At 33.7% G+C, this 19,793-nt stretch overlaps 2 protein-coding genes across 2 annotated transcripts; one reads left to right on the forward strand and one right to left on the reverse strand.

Moving 5' to 3' along the window:
* The first annotated feature begins 834 nt into the window (after positions 1 to 834).
* Positions 835 to 2,582, forward strand: LOC123655587 (UDP-galactose transporter senju). The gene is made up of 4 exons (XM_045591356.1): positions 835 to 1,230; positions 1,326 to 1,449; positions 1,533 to 1,716; positions 1,813 to 2,582. Exons 1-4 carry the CDS (start codon positions 1,152 to 1,154, stop codon positions 2,458 to 2,460), a joined length of 1,035 nt encoding a protein of 344 aa, XP_045447312.1. The 5' UTR covers positions 835 to 1,151; the 3' UTR covers positions 2,461 to 2,582.
* Positions 2,583 to 14,715: 12,133 nt separating this feature from the next.
* On the reverse strand, positions 14,716 to 19,015 carry LOC123655580 (5'-AMP-activated protein kinase subunit beta-1-like). Its single transcript, XM_045591349.1, has 5 exons — positions 18,494 to 19,015; positions 18,127 to 18,273; positions 17,626 to 17,757; positions 17,397 to 17,495; positions 14,716 to 14,997 (listed from the first exon to the last, which is right to left on the reverse strand). Exons 1-5 carry the CDS (start codon positions 18,812 to 18,814, stop codon positions 14,851 to 14,853), a joined length of 846 nt encoding a protein of 281 aa, XP_045447305.1. The 5' UTR covers positions 18,815 to 19,015; the 3' UTR covers positions 14,716 to 14,850.
* Between the last annotated feature and the right edge of the window lie 778 nt (positions 19,016 to 19,793).

Raw genomic sequence — 19,793 nt, forward strand, 5'->3', positions numbered from 1 at the left:
CGATGGCGGGATAACCATCCAACTGCTGGCATGTACTAATCACTAAACACTTGCACTCGCACTAATCAACGTGTAAACTAGCCTTAATACTATCGATATTAATATAACAACCTTTGTGTTTCTATAGTACACGCTAGGTGGCTCTGTTGTTCGACAAAAACGTTGCACATCTTCATGACGCTAAAATTATTATTAGTATTGCGTTGTATCCGTAAAAATTTTGCCTTCATGCGCCTAAAGAAAATTCACTTCAAAAAAAGCTGAAAAGAGCAATAAATTTGTCATTATTTGTGATTTTGCCATGTGGTTCCAAATGGATACACGCTATTCACGTTTTCTTCCCGTAGGTTTCTTAAAAAAAAAATCCAAGATATAACAAATTTCCACTAACAACTATGAAACTTTAAAAACCGACAGATGTGGTGATAATGAATACTTAAATGTACTGAGTTAAAATGAACACCAAAAATCAACAGCTTTCTAGTCCAACGTAGTGGACATCATGGCAGCCGTCGCAATAGCGGTGGTCATCAACCAATAACACACCAGGAAAAATATAATAGACCGAAGACGCACTCTACAGCTGGCCTGTTACTCCACCGACCTCAAGGTGCAAAGAGTAAAATCAAGGTGTTAAGAGTTACACATAAACTGGAGTAAACTGGTTTAGTGGAAATGGAATAAAATATAAAAAATTCACGAGGTACTCGGAAATCCACAATGGGCTTATCTAAAGTCCGAGCACGGTTTTTTTAGAGAATGGCAGTTTGACAAAAGGCACCCTTTCGGGCCAAAAATAATAAAGCAAAAAAACTAGTTTGGTATTGACATTTACCAAATGTCAAAGTGTCTTAACTTTTCACAATCATTTAAAAATAATAATAAATAGGTGTATCTAATCATAATAATACGTTTTGTAGATACATCATACTATATCATTCGTACATGGTGTATTCACATAGATTGTTCGCCCACGAGTTATTAATATACGACTATTGAATTGATTAAACATACAAATAATGTAAAATAATTAAAATATTTCTACTAATAGTGATATTGTTACGTGAATCTTATACTTTTTTAATGTTGTGCATTTATTGTTTAATATATTGTCGGCTTTCTTGAGCCAGAAATATTAAATTTAAAATAAAATGAATTGGCGTAAATTATTTCCTAATAAAGAAGCTTTTATAGTTTTTGTTTTATACATTGTTTTATTTGTATTTCAAGGTAAACTTATTTCAAAATTGAAATACGAAATGATAAATAATACGACAAGTCAATAAATAAATAAAGTGTAAAAAGTAACATAATATTATTTTCAGGTGTTTTTATTACTGCCTCAAAAACGGAAAATGGAATCTATGATTATAATACTACCCTTGTTGTATTTCTATCAGAATTATTAAAACTCCTAATTTCGGGTGTTTTATATACATACAAAAAAGAGTAAGTACTTAAATTTCATAAAAAAAATATTTTGTTTAAAAAATACACCCGCTTTTCCAACTTACGGTATTTTAATGTTTCAGGAATGAGCCAAATATTTTTAGAGCTGTAATTAATAAATATAGTCTCCTATTGTACTACTTTATACCTTCCCTTCTGTACTGTTTCTACAATAACTTGGCATTCATAAATTTATCTCATTATGACCCAACATCATATTATATTCTTTTGCAATTCAGAGTGGTAATAACAGCACTGATTTTCCAGGTATGTTTATTTAATATTATTCATAAAACGCAAAAGAAAATTAATAGCAATCAATATTTATCATTTTAAAATATACTATTTTTATTTCTCTTTCAGTTTTTATTTCAAAAGAACCTTACTTGCATACAGTGGATTTCCTTGGGTATTCTCACTTTTGGATGTATGATAAAGAATTTTGATGCAACAGCAATACAGTCTTCAGGCGAATCTGATATTTGGTCTCAGATATTTAACATATATTTTTTGTCAATTAATTTCCAAAACTTTTGTTCTTGTTTAGCAGGTACGTACAATGAGTATTTGCTTAAAACTAAAGGTGCCAATGTAAACATTTTTTTGCAAAATGTCTTTATGTACCTGGACTCTGTTATATGTAATTTCTTTGTACTAATGTTTAAAGGTGAATTGGGTACAATCTTTAATGACTTTGAGTCTTTAAAAGATACATTTGTAATACTAATTACAGTAAACAGTGCAATAGTAGGTATAGTGACTAGCTTCTTTTTAAAAAATTTAAATTCAATTTTGAAAACCTATGCCAGTGCATTAGAACTTATAATTACGGCTGTAGTTTGTTATATTCTCTTTAACATACTCATAACATGGTATACAGTGGTCTCAATATGTTTAGTCAGTGTTGCTGTGGCCATGTACTTAAGAAATCCTGTTAATAATGTTAGTTCAAAACAGGAAGGGAAAAAAAAGCAAGATAGTAAACCTCTTCTGGAAGTAGTGACTGATTAAGTTTAGTACAATGTAAAAAAGTAATGTAGGTCAACATTACACCATAAGTATTAGAAGATTTGCAGTGTATGAAAAATGATTTTAATAAAGTAAACATAGAAACATGATTTTAATATAGCAAACATTTTGTATTATTTTTTGTTAGATATAAATACAAAACGTGTTTATTTTAAATCTCTAAAATATGAATTGTGTTACTTTTGTTATAATGATTAATGTAGATAATATTATCTAAAAATGAATGAGAAATGTGATAAAAATAAATATTTCAGTATTTAAGTTAGTTGATATCACATACCAGTTATGATACATATTAAATTATATAAAAATGAAATAAATTTGATGGAAGTTGTGGTTGCACATTAGTCACAAAATTGGCTGTTACACTAACGGTCGCGTATTCGATCTCTACTCATGATAAATATTTCTGAAGCCCATAAAGATATTCACTGTTTTTTGGGCGCTTGTGTTGTATGTGTTTGTGAACCTCCGACACAAAATTATTACTGGAGGTCGTAAATTATGAAGCAATTGGTTACTTACCTACCCAGATAGCAAAATGACGTTTTAGGTCAGCCGTATGAGCTCAAATTTATGATTTGAACTTCAGATCCTACGTCTGATTGCCGTTTTTAAGACCATCTCAAGAAGTTGAATGCGCCGCCTAATGTAGACTTTCAGATCTCATCAAAAAAAGCTATCAAAGAGCCCTTTTTGCTAAACTGACAATGACCACATAAAAGACATTCACTTAGACGTCAAAAATTTTAATTTTTTTTATGTGTTCATTAAGAACTCTGAATTCTGAGCTCATTAAAATGAGCTACTTAAGACGTCATATAAAAGGTCTTTTAAAAGACTTCATACTTAAATCTTAATGATTTGGATTCTGACTGGGTATGTATTAATTTACTGATATGATTGTAATGATTACCTATATTATAAACTTAAAAGGTAATATTAGTTGTTAGAAGTAAATAGTCTATTTATAAGATTATTGAACTAGAAGAATTGAAGTTGCTATTCGACGTTTCCACCATAAATAGTGAAGGTTCTCATTAAATACCAGTATTACTTATGGTGAAAATATTTGTTGAAAAAAAAATCTTCATGTCCTTATAAGACTTTTAAAAGAATAAGTCCGAAAGTCTGAAATTTAAAAGAGTGTTTGATCTTTTCAGTTTTTCAGATTTATAATGACATACTTTAAAATGTTATTAAGACATGAAGACTTTTTAAGATTTTTTTAATACTTTTTCCAAAGAAATATTGCCACCACGGTATAGTACATTTTAACGCTAACCATTTCAAATTTTTCATTTCCGTTCTTACTGTATATATTATCCGTCAACCTGCTTTGGAGCAGCGTGGTGGATAAAGCTCTGATCCTTCTCCTACATGGGGAAAGAGGCCTATGCCCAGCAATGGGATATTACAGGCTGAAGCGTTTACCTATATATTTGTATCTCTCGTATATATATATATATATATATATATATATATATATATATATATATATATATATATATATATTTAGTCGACTGAAGTTTGCACATTAATCGCATACGAAACTTACCGAGTTACTATTTTGACTTTTGTCTCCATTTCTGTACGCGAGTCTTATTAGGTCGAGTAACGTAAAATAAAACAGTACGCGTTTGAAAACAGATGTGCTGCGTATATTTAATGTAGGTATTCGAGTAATGTGAAATGATATAGTACGCATCGAGTGAAAAATTTCATTTGGTTGAGTAATATTATGCGCAATCTATTTATGTAATTTCACATTGTATGTCTATTATTTATTGAGCTATGTCAAGAAATGTGTACATATATGTATTAATGTAAGTTATGCACGGATATATAATAAACAATCAACAAAAAATCGTTTCGTTTTTTAATCGACTTCCAAAAAAGGAGGTTCTCAATTCGACTGTATTTTTTTTTTTTTTTTATGTATGTTACATCAGAACTTTTGACCGTGTGGACCGATTTCGACAAATTTTGTTTTAATCGAAAGGTGGTGTGTGCCAATTAGTCCCATTTAAATTTATTTGAGATCTAACAACTACTTTTCGAGTTATATCTAATAATGCGTTTTTACTTGACGCTTTTTTCGTCGACCTACGTTGTATTATACCGCATAACTTTCTACTGCATGTACCGATTTTGATAATTCTTTTTTTGTTGGAAAGGGAATATCCCTAGTTTGGTACCGTGATAAGGAAACCAGGATCTGATGATGGGATCCTAGAGAAATCGAGGGAAACTCTCGAAAATCCGTAATAACTTTTTACTGGGGGTACCGATTTTGATAATTTTTAATTTAATCGAAAGCTGGTGTTTATCATGTGGTCACATATAAATTTTATCGAGATCTGATAAGTACTTTTTGAGTAATCTTTGATAACGCGTAGTTGCTTGACTATTTTATCGTCGATCTACGTTGTATTACTTGTCGATGTAATTGAAGTCGGTTTTTTTTTCGTTTGCGAGCAAACACAATTATCAATACTAGGTATCGAACGCCTTAAGTACCTACGACGAAGTTTTTGATCACTGGGTATTGTCCATATACAAAACAAAAATTTGCTCCTTCTTTCCTCCGTTTGTTTGATCAGACCTGGCCAGGTATGAACAGAAGACTTATGTCTGCTCAGATCTGTTCATGCCTGGCCAGTTCTGGTCAGACCCGGTCAGTTTTCATTTTTGATCAGACCTGAGGACTCATTTCTGTTCATATCTGATCAGATCTGATCATTTTTTCTTGAGATGTCCTATCTCATAAAATCTATTGAGCTAGGGGAAAGCAGGACATATTATCCTGCTCAAAATCTAGAACAACAACGTGCTTGCGATGCTCCTGAGTTCTTGTGTTGCAAGCATCTATAAACTACGGCTGCTGATACCAGTATATAAGTATATAATCTATGGCTGCCGACTTAGTCATATAAAAAATGTGTTTGGGTGTCCCACTCTCATATACAGACGAAGTCCAGAAACGTGGCTACCAAAAACAAAAAAGTCAAATGTCTAATCAAATAGTACCTAACTTTTCAACTGGTTAGTCGGCCAACGAAATAATTCTTTTTAACCGATTTCAAAAAAGGAGGAAATTCTTAATTTGACTATTTTGCTTTTCTTGTGTGTTAGGTACCTCCTAACTTTTGACTGCTTGTGCCGCTTGTCATGTAGTAGTAGTGTTGCATCTGAATTCGACTGAGATCTGATGAGAACTGTTTGAGTTTTCCCTAATAATGCGTACCTATTTAATGCATTATTAGGGATATAAAATTAAAATTATGTGGTGTCATGGGACACCAGGTAGGAACGAAGTTCCTTCGGATAGTATAGAAGCAACACGATTTGAAAAAAAATGTTGAATTTTATTTATTTTCTTGTTCTTGTTTTTTTTTTTTTTGTTGATTGGTTTTTAATTAAGTACATAAAAGTATTTAGGAAATTTAGTATTTTAGAAAATAACAAATACCGTTAAACAAAATAAATCAAACAAAATAATAAAAATAATAATTCAAAGTATTAAGTGAAATAAAAAAACATGTCTATTTATTTTTGTTGACAGTATAAAATTACATAAATAATTTTGAAAAAAGTTTACTAGTAATATTTTAGTTTTACAAACGTTATATTATACAGTCGTGTGACTGATATTACGTCACTTCCGTTATATATTTTTCTTACGGTTTTAGTATCACATTTTTTTCAGTTCGGTCGCCCAGACAAATGTCAAGCCTGCCGTAATGAACTTTATTCCAATAATTGACTGTTTTATAATAACTTTATGGCAATGAGGTCATCACTGATACCACATCGCTTCCGCCTCAATTTGTCCACGTGACGCTACTGCATTTTAGTAAAAATTAAAGTCAGAATTTAATTAATAAATATGAAAAATTTATATATTTAAATTCGCCTTTTATTGGCCTAGACGCTTTCCTAGGCAAACGACCTCGACGAGAAGCTATACAAAATATCGTGAGCAACAATTATTCACGTGATGAAAAGTACCTAGTGTTACAACATTCACGATTCACAACTTAAACGTTTACAATATGATTGTTTTGTTTGTATTTTATTTTATATACTTTTACTATTAATTTATTAAAAAATGTTTATTAGCTTTTAGTATCTTGGTACTTACCTACTATAAGGTACAACTGGCAGTCCGGCGAGACTTCCTAAGTTTTTTCTTATAAAAATATAGGTAATTAGTTAATTACCTATATTATTTAAGTATTTTATTCCTTTTAATAATTGTGATATGTACATTTACTAACGGTAGTTTGTATACATACTTAAGGATAAGTACTGAATTATTTTTAATGATAGCCGCTGCTTAGCTGTTAGACGCATAAACGGCCTCTTACTCACACGACGCCAATTGGGTCAACATGTAGGATAGTAGGATATGATAACTGTATGAATGCTTCCACTGTACGTATCCTATCTACTCTCTCCTTAAGAGGAAAGGGTACCGGAGAGACTTTTCAAAAATAGGTATTTGAATAAAATGTTTCTGTCGCGCTGCATGCCGCTACCGCGCCCCGCGCCATCTCCGCTCCGTTTTTTCTATGTGTGACTGTCGTCTTGTTAGTGTGCGTGCGCCAGCTATTCAGCTATTAATTGTTGACGATATTTTAGAATTCGCATCTTTCGTTTGTGATTGACTACGAATACATATACTTAGCGCATAGTGCTATTTTTCTAAATTTGGCTTGTTTTATTGAATTTGTTCTGCATCGTATTGCTGTGACTCGGCTTACTATTATTGGATTTCGTAAACTACTTATTATTATGTTTTATTATTTTGACTTGGATACTCTTTGTGACTTGATACATTACTATATTTTTATGGGTAATTATCGAAATACTTAGGTACTTTATTTATGAATTAGGTATGTAATTACATGGTTGAGGTGTGTGTAAGAATGGGTATTGAGATACATACATAATTATAGTGTATACATGTAGTATATAGTATAAGTGTAAGTATAGTATATATATGTAATGTAGTACATACATAGTATAAAACGTTTGTCTTAGTACCTATATCATTTGTCATGTCTCATGTTTGTCGCAGTTATTAATACATAGATACCTATAAGTTAGATGTATTAATTAACATATAATTGCGGCGATATAACAATGGTTAAAAATAATATTATAATTAAAAAAAAAAAACAAGTAAAGCCGCCTGCGTGAAGAACGACTATTATAAAGTCAACTGAATAGGCTGGAACAAGACAAAAATTCAATAATTACACAAAGATAGCTAAATAAATCACAACAATTTCACACATTATATACTGTACACGTACAAAAATCATGAAGGCGGCTTTTGCAATTCTTATTTTATTTATGTTTTTTTAGTTAGGCAAATTACGTAATCGATTCAATTTTTTTAAAGAGTGGTTGATTAACATGACATAACATAACAATACACTTTATTGTAAACCGACAGAAAATAATAATATGTATCAGATTGATTTCTAACCGACTTCCAAATAATTGTGTTTGCTCGCAAACGAAAAAAAAACCGACTTCAATTACATCGACAAGTATACAACGTAGATCGACGAAAAAATAGTCAAGCAACTACGCGTTATCAAAGATTACTCAAAAAGTAGTAATCAGGTCTCGATAAAATTTATATGTGACCAAATGATGAACATCAGCTTTCGATTAAATTAAAAATTATCAAAATTGGTACATCCAGTAGAAAGTTATGTGGTATAATACAACGTAGGTCGACGAAAAAAGCGTCAAGTAAAAACGCATTATTAGATATAACTCGAAAAGTAGTTGTTAGATTTCGAATAAATTTAAATGGGACCAATTGGCACACAAAACCTTTCGATTAAAACAAAATTTGTCGAAATCGGTCTACCCGGTCAAAAGTTCTGATGTAACATACATAAAAAAAAAAAAAAAAAAAAATACAGTCGAATTGAGAACCTCCTCCTTTTTTGGAAGTCGGTTAAAAAGGAGGAGGTTCTTAATTCGACTGTATTTTTTTGTATATATGTTACTTCAGAACTTTTGACGGGGTGGACCGATTTCGACTTGCTCGCAAACGAAAAAAAAACCGACTTCAATTACATCGACATGTAATACGAAAAAGGTAGACGAAAATATAGTCAAGTAAATACGCGTTTTTAAAGATACCTCAAAAAGTTGTTATCAGATGTCGATGAAATTTAAATATGACTACACAATAAACACGAGCTTTCGATTAAATTAAAAATCATCAAAATCGGTACACCCAGTAAAAAGTTATGCGGTATAATACAACGTAGGTCGACAAAAAAATAGTCAAGTAAAAACGTATTATTAGATATAACTCGAAAAGTTGTTGTTAGATCTCAAATAAATTTAAGTGGGACCAAATGACACACACCACCTTTCGATGAAATTTTTTTTGTTGAAATCGGTCCACTCAGTCAAAAGTTCTGAAGTAACATACATTAAAAAATTCAGTTGAATTGAGAACTTCCTCCTTTTTTAGAAGTCGGTAAAAAAATAGAAACCAATTTTACACGTCTATAGAATTCCTAAGTCGAGAAGCTTGAACAGTGAAAGATTTAGTATAAAAGAAAGAGGAGTGAGAGGGAAATTCAAGAAGTAAGCTTTCCTCATAATAAAGACTGCGTTCATGGGAATCATTAAGAAATTCAAATCGTCGCTTTAGATAAGCTGGTACAACAGGGTTAAAAAGAATAGAGTAAAGTAAGTTGAGAATATGCGTATTCCTGCAGAAGGGAATTGGGTGCCACTCAGGGCGTAACTACTGCCGTATCAGCCGTATCAATGATACGGGGCCCCCTATCTAAGGTGTATAAGCAAAAATTAGTAAAATGTTATCCACAATGTCACTTAATCTTGTGATTCCTGGAAAAAAGAATAAAAAAAATGTCATACATACCTATAGAGTTTTCACTTCAGAAATGACTGAAGTCTGAAAAGCAATCCCCTTTTATCCGAGTTAAGCGTGCGCCCAATAGTTGATAACATTCTGTATCGTTTATTTCGGGATTCAGTTAATCATTATGAACAATGAATTATTATTTTTTTATATAAGAATGGGGCACACAAGCAGACGAAGCCGTCTGATATATAACGGCTACCGTCGCCCATGGCCTTTAAGAGAAAAGATGTAGACACTCGAACTCGCTTGAAAACCCCCAAATTTTAGCAAGGTCATTCCACAGTTTGAATGTACGCGGAAATAATGCGCACAAAGCTCGCAAATTGGTTGTTAACCACTGGTGGACAATTAGTACCAATAGACTTCTTGACGTCGAAAGAATGCAGAACACGACAAACGACACTGCTCATAGTGCACATTACTCATCGCGTGCTCGCACCGTGGAATGCTCAATGGTGCTTTCCCCTCATCGTCAAGAGTTGAATTCGACGCGAGAAGAGTGCAAAGAATTTCCGCTTACTTTTTCGCATAATGTGCCAGAGAGCCTTCAGGTTCGAGCAATGATGGAAGTGTAGACTAAAAATAGTTACCTTCGACAGCTTTTGTAAGAGACAAAAGGCACGGGTTCCATTTGGAAAGCCCAAAAGTCTCTCGCCAATTCTACTAGTGTTTGAACTTTGCCCTAGCGATTTACTACCTGTAAGACCTGGAGGCAGCGTTGAATCTCTTCTTCAGGCTATGCGCCTGTGAATCCCCGCATATAGATGCGGGAGATTCATAGGAATTCACTAATAATATTAGCCTTACAGGCTGAAGCGAACGATCCCCCGCATCTATTGTTGCAGGTCAAGGCTGATAACTCTCCAGCTTCCAAGCTAGAGCTTACAAGCTCTTTAAATTAGCTTAAAATCTGAAATTTAAAACATTCATTCCATTGAGAAACTCATGGAATTATTGCCGATAAAAGTTAATTGCCTTACATCCAGTTTTCCGGAGGTTTAACTTGATGTTTTTCAAAACTAAAACTGATAAAAAATTACCTAAGGACTTCGAAGGAACAGGAACAGCTACAGCAGACTACACTCACTATTGTCTATTTTAGGAGGAAGTAATAACTTATAACCAATAAATATTTCACTTCAGCCTATCGCAGTCAACTGCTGGACATAGGCCTCCCCAAGTTCGCGCCACACATCCCGGTCTTCCGCAATCCTCATCCAGCCTACACCGGCAATCTTACGTAGATCGTCGGTCCAACGGGCCGGAGGACGTCCCACACTGCGTTTGCCAAGACGCGGTCTCCACTCTAGGACCCGTCTACTCCAACGGCCATCGGTCCTGCGACACAGATGACCAGCCCACTGCCACTTCAACTTGCTAATTCTGTGGGCTATGTCGGTTACTTTCGTTCTCCCGCGGATAGTCTCATTTCTAATCCTGTCTTTGAGAGAGACCCCAAGCATAGCCCGTTCCATTGCACGTTGAGCGACTTTAAACTTGTGGACCAGTCCTTTGGTCAGTGTCCACGTCTCGGCTCCGTATGTTAACACAGGCAGGACGCATTGCTCGAAAACTTTTGTCTTCAAGCATTGCGGAATCTTCGAAGTGAAGACGCGACGGAGTCTGCCAAACGCCGCCCAGCCCAACCGAATCCTCCTATCGGCCTCCTTCTCGAAGTTGTTGCGGCCTAGTTGGATAGTATGGCCTAGGTAAATATAATCCTGAACAACTTCGAGAAGGGTACCATCGACCGATACCGGTATCGGTATGACTTGGTTGTTAAACATAACTTTCGTCTTATCCAAGTTCATACAGAGACCGACACGTCGGGAGGACTCGTTTAGGCCGGCCAGCATTTGGCCTAACTCATCCAGCGTCTCCGCAAAGATGACAATATCGTCGGCGAAACGAAGGTGAGAGATGAATTCACCGTTGACGTTGATGCCCCGTTCCCCCAATCCAAGGTCTTAAAAACATCCTCTAGCGCAGTGGTAAACAGTTTCGGTGATATTACATCCCCCTGTCTTACCCCGCGCCGGAGGGAAATAGGTCTTGTTCTTTGGTCATTGACATGAACGGTCTAATAAATATTTATTTTAATTCAATGCAAACATTTTTTTGTGAGAAATCTTTACCCTTCATTTGCCCCCCCCCCCACTAATTTTGATACAGGGCCCCAAGGTTCCCGGGGTTCCAAGGAATGCTACGCCAGTGGTGGCACCACTTTTGATTGAGTTTTTTACGCAATTCAGAAATATGATTCTATTGCGAAGTCCAAATACGAATCGCAAAGGTACATAGATTCGACCAAATTTAATAATCTGCTCCTCAGTAATGTCAAGAAAACAACTAATCAATTTTTTACCGATGAAAAAAAACAGCGGAGGTTCTAAAGTCGCCACCTACCTATATTTATTTATGTTTGACCATGCATAACTTTTTACAGAGTATTCCGAAATTGATAAAAAAAAAATATATTGGAAAGAGTAAACCCCGAAGTTGTTTTTCGCCTAGGAGGCGAGGAAGAAGCGCGGCTCGCAGCTTGCTTGGCATAGGCATGGGAAAGAGCAGAGTCCTAATTTATTAAACTTTCTTATTGTATTTTTTATTAGTATTATGGTAATAATAATCATAATATACTTTTTTGAAATCCTTGTATTGAGCCCTTTAATTTGATACCAAAAACAAACAACACAGTTATTTACCATAATTATCATTGTTATTTGTTAGCGAAACCCTTCGTTAGCCCAGGTTTGCACAGTGTTACAATAAAAAACGCATATACAAATACGGTTCTATTGTAGTTATGAAAAGAGAAATTATTTAATTTTGTTAATACGAATTTTAGAAAATATCGACTAAAAATTACATCACTAGTGTATCGATATAATTATCGACTATGAGGCATCACTTCGCTGGCGTATATACGTATTGCTTTGACTCTTCCCTCCCCCAGACCTATCCCCCAAAAAGCAAGAAAGGGACAACTGTCGCTCAGACCGTTTTAGGTAGATAATTTTTGACCAAAACTGTGTTTCGTAGTCGACTATTTTCTCCTCAGAACATGGCAATTTTTTTTTTAATTTTTTTTTAGAAAATAAAAGAAGACTTCGGCTATGCCTCTATGTTCTCATTTTTTTGAAAATATTCATATATTTTTTTTAATGAGTGTTTGAAAATGTACAAAAAATTATGCAATATTTCGAGTTTTTGAAGTCTCCTAATTCCTAAGATAATAAGAATATGAAAAAAATCAAAACATAGGGGCATGGTCATGGCAGCAAAGAGTTCTATGTCACAAAAATATTTGATCTAGTGTCATTATCCAGGGAGAAAACAGTCGACTACGTTTGTATGGAGAAAGAGCCGGTACCCTTTCCTCTTAACTGTTGAAGCTATTGGTATTTTTATTTCACCAAAGTGTGCATTCCTTATCAGCGGTAGCTTCACTATCTATTGTAAAGTATAATTAAATAGCTCAGTTAAACAATATAATTATTATAAAATAACTGAAAAGTGCTTTTGAATACTACGTAATTCTTGAATAAAGGAAATTAACAAAGTAATTGATTCAAAGCCATTTTTTTATATCTCTGATATTTTTATTATATACAATCAGTACAAGTTTTGCGATATGCACTGATAGCCATCGATGTAACGTAGTCAGTCAGAGATTTTAGGCGAAATTAATCAACGGGTCTCTACAGAATTTAGTTACCAATATACACTAGATGCGTAGCTGATTCTATAATACATAGGTAGTAGATACAGAGAAAAATCACCCGTTCCGTCGAACTAGAGATAAGTACCTACGGATTATTATTATTATTATTTTTATGTCACTAGGTCGGCAAACAAGCGTACGGCTCACCTGATGGTAAGCGATTACCGTAGCTTATAGACGCCTGGAACACCAGAAGCATCGCAAGCGCATTGCCGACCCAATCCCCAATCCCCCCAGGAGCTTTGGTCACCTAACTCACCAACAGGAACACAATACTGCTTGAAAACAGTATTATTTTGCTGTGATCTTCTGTAACGTCGAGGTACTACCCCAGTCGGGCTGCTCCATATTTTGAGCAGGAAATTCCTGCTGTGCCCTACCTCAGTAAAATGTTATTTTAAACTAATTAAAAATTTAAATGTAAAAATAAAGATTGTGTAAAGAATTAATTTAAACAAATAGTAAGAAGATTATTTAGCTACTTAGGAACTTATAAGAGTAAAACTCGCTACGTCACTGATAACCATAAATAATAGATCATATCCGTGTCTCGGAGAGCACATAAAGCCATAATAATAGGCATGTTGTGTACAATATGCGGTCTTGTCCATGAAACGTTAGTATGATCGTTATGCTTCAGCTTGTAATATCCTGCTGCTGGGCATAGGCGTCTATTCCCATGTAGGAGTAGAATCAGAGCTTAACCACCACGCTGCTCCAATGCGGGTTTTCGGATATATTCCCTACTATAAGTAACGACCGCTATTAGCTGTGTATGATAACAAACGGGACCGACAGTTTAACTTGCTTTTCGAGGCACGGTCGGGAGACAAAGATGACACCCAATTCCACCCAGAGAAAGGAAATCGAACCCTTGACCTGTTTAGACGTATACACGTATCATTACACCAGAGCGTTTTTTTTTCAGTTTCGGCCTTAGTTTGAGTTTAAACCAAATCTGGGCCGAAAATTTCGGCCCCGCCGAAACTCTGTTTATCTGTATCGTGCGTTGTTCGGCTAAGTTAACCCTTCCCCCCTTCTCGCACCGCCGACTTAGGTCTCAAGAAGTGAGTCTATGATATCAAAATGAATATTGTTTTTTGTATGTATGTGTAAATAAATGCTTTAAGTACACTAGACTTTAGTACACTGTTACATTGTCCACGTGAGTTTCGGTTTCGGCCGACACTGAGACCAAGACCGAAATTTCGCCTTCGGTTTCTATCCTTGTTCTGTTATATATATTAGTAGCGGTAAAAGGTAGGTTATTCTAACTAAGATATAATAAATAGTTCAATTTATTTTCATGTATTTGAAGTTAGTAAACATGACTTCAAATTAGTACTTATAATTAATGAGAAAATATTTTACAATTTTAATCAGGGAATAATTCTGTTCAACACAACTTCTTTCTACGTCATTGATATGGAAATTACATGTTCGAGGCATTGAAATGTCCTTCAAAAGGAGAGCGCAAACTTTAGACTTTTATAGTACTGTACAGTAGATATGATACAATATTTAAACAATGACCATGTTACTTAATTCATTAAATAAAAATAATTACAAAAAATAAAACTACAAAAACAATTTATGCATTTATTGTACTGCACAATTTTACTTAAATATTATTAATTAATTTAACTAAACTATATAAATACTACAGAAATAATCACCTTATTAATATATATCTTGTCTTAACGAAAGAACCTGTAAAAAACTATATGGGTTTGTACAACAGGGTAGTGACATACTTCTTTCGATACCGATGAGTAGCTGACAGCACCATGACTCCATCTTTAATTGATAAGGCATACAAATGATTTAACATCACATGATTAGGTTCTGGTAGTAACGTAGGCTCACACTGCAACAAAAGTAAATCGTGTAAAATATTGTTTGTAGTTAAACTCCTCCGAAACGGCTTGACCGATTCTCATGAAATTTCGTGTGTATATCGGGTAAGTCTGAGAATCGAACAACATCTATTTTTCATACCCCTAAGTTATAAGAGGGGGCGGGGTTAAGAGGGTTAATAAAATACTATGAAATTTTGTGTGCATATCGGGTAGGTCTGAGAATCAGCCATCATCTATTTTTCATTCCACTAAGTTATAAGAGGGGGGGGGGGGGTGGTTGAGAAGGTTAATAAAATATATGGCAAAACAACGTTTGCGGGGTCAGCTAGCATATATATATTAATTGTTGCACTATACATAGTCTTGCCCTAAATATTGTTACAAAGAAAAAAACATTTTTTCTATTTCACGTAACAACCCAACAACAGCCGAACAGGTATGTCGATGCTAATTATCTTCTCCATACCTGGCAACCAAATAAAATAATAGGAAACCCAACGGCTGTACATTCTACGTTTCATACTATCAAGTCAGATTTTTTTTTTAAATAATTAAAAATACGCAGTCGAGGATTTTTTAGGCAACCCATTTTTTATATATTATCCAATATACTAAATTTATTATAAAACATGCTTCGTTCTATTATCAGCTAGGTGAAGATGGACTTAGGTTCGGATCTTCTACCACAAGAAATTTTTTATCTACCCTCCTATCAATGGTACAAAAGGTCAATTTGTCTTTATTTTATATTTTTATATTGTTTTCTATTGTTTATACGAATTTTAATCATTTTTTTCGGATTTCGGACATTTTTTTTTACTTTTATCGCGGTTTATTAGCCAAATCAAAATTTTATTTATGACTGAGCGCCAAGCTCTTTTTTTCGGTAAATATCACGACACAACATTCAATTACGATTAAAATTGAATGAAGGTGGTGAAATTTAGTAATTAATTAGTTACAACAGTGGTATTTATAAAAAAAAAAATACTTAAAACGCAACTGTTTTTGAGACGTTTCGTAATAATTAGAAATTGCATGGGGTAAGCTTTAGATTAGGTAAAACCGAATTTCGGGACCGTAGGGGGAAGGGGGGGGAGGGTGGGGAACGCTACCCCTGGTACCACTGTCACACCTCAGAACCCCATGGTTATAGAGATATCCATGGTTAAAGTTTTGAGGTTAGAAGAAGAATTTCGAAAGTTAGAGGAACGCTTGGCTCCGGCGCTGCAGGAAGTGCAGCCCTTCCGCCCTTGCGTGCGAAAGCGCGCGAACGAATGCGTAGAGGAGCGGCTTCGGCGACCAGCCTCAGCCGCTCCTCTACACATTCGTTCGCGCGCTTTCGCACGGCGGGCGAGGGCTGCCCTCCCTCCGCGCCTCCGCGGCACAAAAAAAACACTCTAGGGGCAGGACAGACCAAGACCACGTGGACAGTGGGGTGCTCCGATTCGGTTTTGGGTATTTTTCGAATTTCTAAACCTATATTCTAGCACGCAATGTTACTAATTTTATTAGAATATTATTATTATATGACAATTTTGACGGGACTTTTACTGGCAGATAGCTGATGTAGTAAGGAGTAACTTAGGCTACTTTTATTTTAAAAATTTATTTGTTTTAGAACTCAGCAAAGTGAACAATAACTTTTTTGTTAAATTCCACGCGAACGAAGTCGCGAGCACAGATATTTAAGACAGAGATTTAAGAAATACTGACAAAATTATATAATATACTCTTTATAAAATATTTAACTCGCCATATACGCCTTTTTAAGTTCCAAGGAAATAGTGGAACTGTGTTATCCCTTAGTCGCCTCTTACGACACCCACGGGATTTAGAATGCTTTTATTTTAGAAATTTATTTATTTTATAACTCTGCGAACTGAACAATAACTTTTTTGTTAAATTCCACGCTGACGAAGTCGAGGGCACAGCTGTAGTACAAAAATAGCAGCAGTAGTAAAATAAATGTAACGACACCCATGGGAAGAGAGGGGGGTGGCTATATTCTTGACGGCCGTAGCCCCGCAGCACACAATCGGTACTCGGGAAAATATATTCATTCTCCTGTATAACTTTGATAGCATGATGTACCTGAGGTCAGCACCATCAGTGACGAGTGTGTTACTTAAACATTTTCGTATTTTAATTTAATAAGGTTTGTTAGACTAATATTAAATCATACCAATATCAACGAAGGTTTAAAAATTTAATGTAAAAAATATTGTAAAAAAAAACTATACTCACAGTGAAGAAATTAATAAGTATATGAAAACACTGTCAATTTTCTTTACTACTATTAGCACTTAAAATAGAAATATAATAATTCTCTTGTTTCGATTCTACATCCATACAATTTATCTTGAATAGATAAAAAGAACACAATAAGAGTACTTCTAATACTTACAGATAAAGGGGTATCCTTGTTCAAAATTACTTGTAAAAGATGAGGTGGCAAAATGGGAGGTCCTGAAATTTTTTCCCACGGTTTAGATTGTGGTATTTCCTGAAAATAGATATCAATCAAATATACAAATAATATTACACAATAAAATATTCATAAAAAATATAATTTTAATATTAGCAAAGCATAACATTTAGTTACACTGTAACAGTTATATTTAACAGTACTTTACCTGAGAGTATTCAGTTTGTGCACCGCTATGTACTCCTTCACTATCCTTAGCAAGAGCTTGAAAGACTTCGAAATCAGACATTTTTACTGTGACCAAGTTGTTTTTAGAACCCATACCGTTGTCTACAACTTTCTGAAAATATTAATATTACAAATTGTATTAGTGCATAGTCACCATAACAATGTATAAACTATAAGTATATGTGTATTTTTATATGTATTCTATGTAGTTGTGTATGCTTCTTTTACATAATTATGTTATTTATGAATATGTAATGCTATGGGTTAGTTAACTGTGTCTCAACATCAAAATTCTATTATCAGCATTTGTTGTGTATCAGAATGTATTGATTGTGACTGTTGTTCTTTTTTTTCTCAACAATATCTCCATAATATCAATTTGTTAACTTTAGGAAAACTTGTTATTGGCTCTATTATTTGTTGTATGCTATATGATAAAAATTGTATGTAATAAATAAATAATTGTAAACAAAGTGCTTACCACAGTAGGGTCATGACGCCACTCTCCATCTACAAAATACTTGTATTGGTGTTCCCCTTCGGGCAGATCAATTATAGTAACAAAATCTCCATGTGATTTAACCATGGGTATAGTTTTCCAATCAGTAAAAGTACCACTTATAAACACCTAAAACAGATTTTAAGTAGTACAGACTGAATTAATTATCTGTAAGACACTGATTTTATTTTTTTCTGAATAATTAACAAAATTATGGTTAACAATTAATAAAATACTTTAATAGTACACAATAATAAGTACACATTCTACTTTTTCTTTAATTGTGGATTATTAAAGTATGCACCAGTCCTCATATGAAATAATAATACCCATACAATAAATAATTTACCTGCTTTCCTCCACCTTCCCATTTAAATACAGTTGGCAATACTTTAACTTCATCAGCATCTTTGTTATCATCTGTCAATGTATTAGATCTTTCGCGCATAATTGTTTCTTCCACGTCATGTTCTGGCACAGCTTTGGTATAATAAGGTGCTCCATCTTCAATATTGTTGTCATCTTCCCGAATACCACGGTCGTCGTCAATCTTTTTGTCAAATGTAAAAGCTTCTCCTTCCTTTGCTGGGGAAGATGAACCAACATCTGGCTGTTTAGTAGCATGATCTTTGTGCCACTCTTTTGGGTGATTGCTTCCTGCATTTCCCATTTTTTATTGAAACTTAAATATATTTGCTATTTTCAATCAATGTGTCACTTTTAAACCAGTATAAGTTGCCAAAACTAAAATAAATAAATTCTTAACAATTAAAAAGGATCAAGCTATCGGTAATATTAATAAAATACTTGACTTGATACAAAAACATTTTTATTTTTTACTAAACAATTGACAGTTCGTCTTGTCAAAAAAACGTCAATAATTTGTTTATAATTTTCGATGCACAACACTGACTTTAGGTCAGAAGTTACATAAAATATGATTTATTACTATCGGTAATGAAAATATATTTTAATGAATGAAATATATTTTAAAAAATTCATCATAAATTTCTGTTGTAATAAAGAAACGAAGATTTGGACTTTACTCATTAAATCTTCCAATTACTCATTGGAAGATATAATGAGTAAAGTCGTTAAAGTAATCGGTGAAATCCGAAATAGCTGAAATTTACTAAAAGGCACAAAAAGGCACAAAGAATTTTTAACAACAATATGTATGATTTGAAGAAGGATAATGAGTTTGTAAATACTAAAGATGAGGCAATGGAGAATGAAAGTGGAAAATAATGTTACTTTGATTTTTATTTTTTATAATATTGTTATCAATAAAATATAACAATCTATGTGAGTCCTGATAACTAAAATAATTATTTTAATTATACGAGAAAAATATGAAATCTGCCTTTTTTACTTTACCTACTATCGTCTCCTGTTTTTTAATTGGTGAGCTGCTGTTTTTTAGTTTCTTGGGATTGGTAACACAGTTTGACGTATTTCCTATTTCCATGTTATCTCTGTAGTCTGTGCACGTTTCGAACTAGTTATTGACATATTTATTTTCGTTTTAGCGACAAAAATTGTTTTTATTATCTAACCGAAAAAATTAAATAATATAGATTATAATGAATTATATAAATGACTTAAAACTCTATTAAATTATTTAAAAAAAATAATTAAAATCCCGATAA

This window comes from Melitaea cinxia, chromosome 8 (assembly GCF_905220565.1).
Source record: "Melitaea cinxia chromosome 8, ilMelCinx1.1, whole genome shotgun sequence".
In the NCBI taxonomy this organism is placed as follows: Eukaryota; Metazoa; Arthropoda; class Insecta; order Lepidoptera; family Nymphalidae; genus Melitaea; species Melitaea cinxia.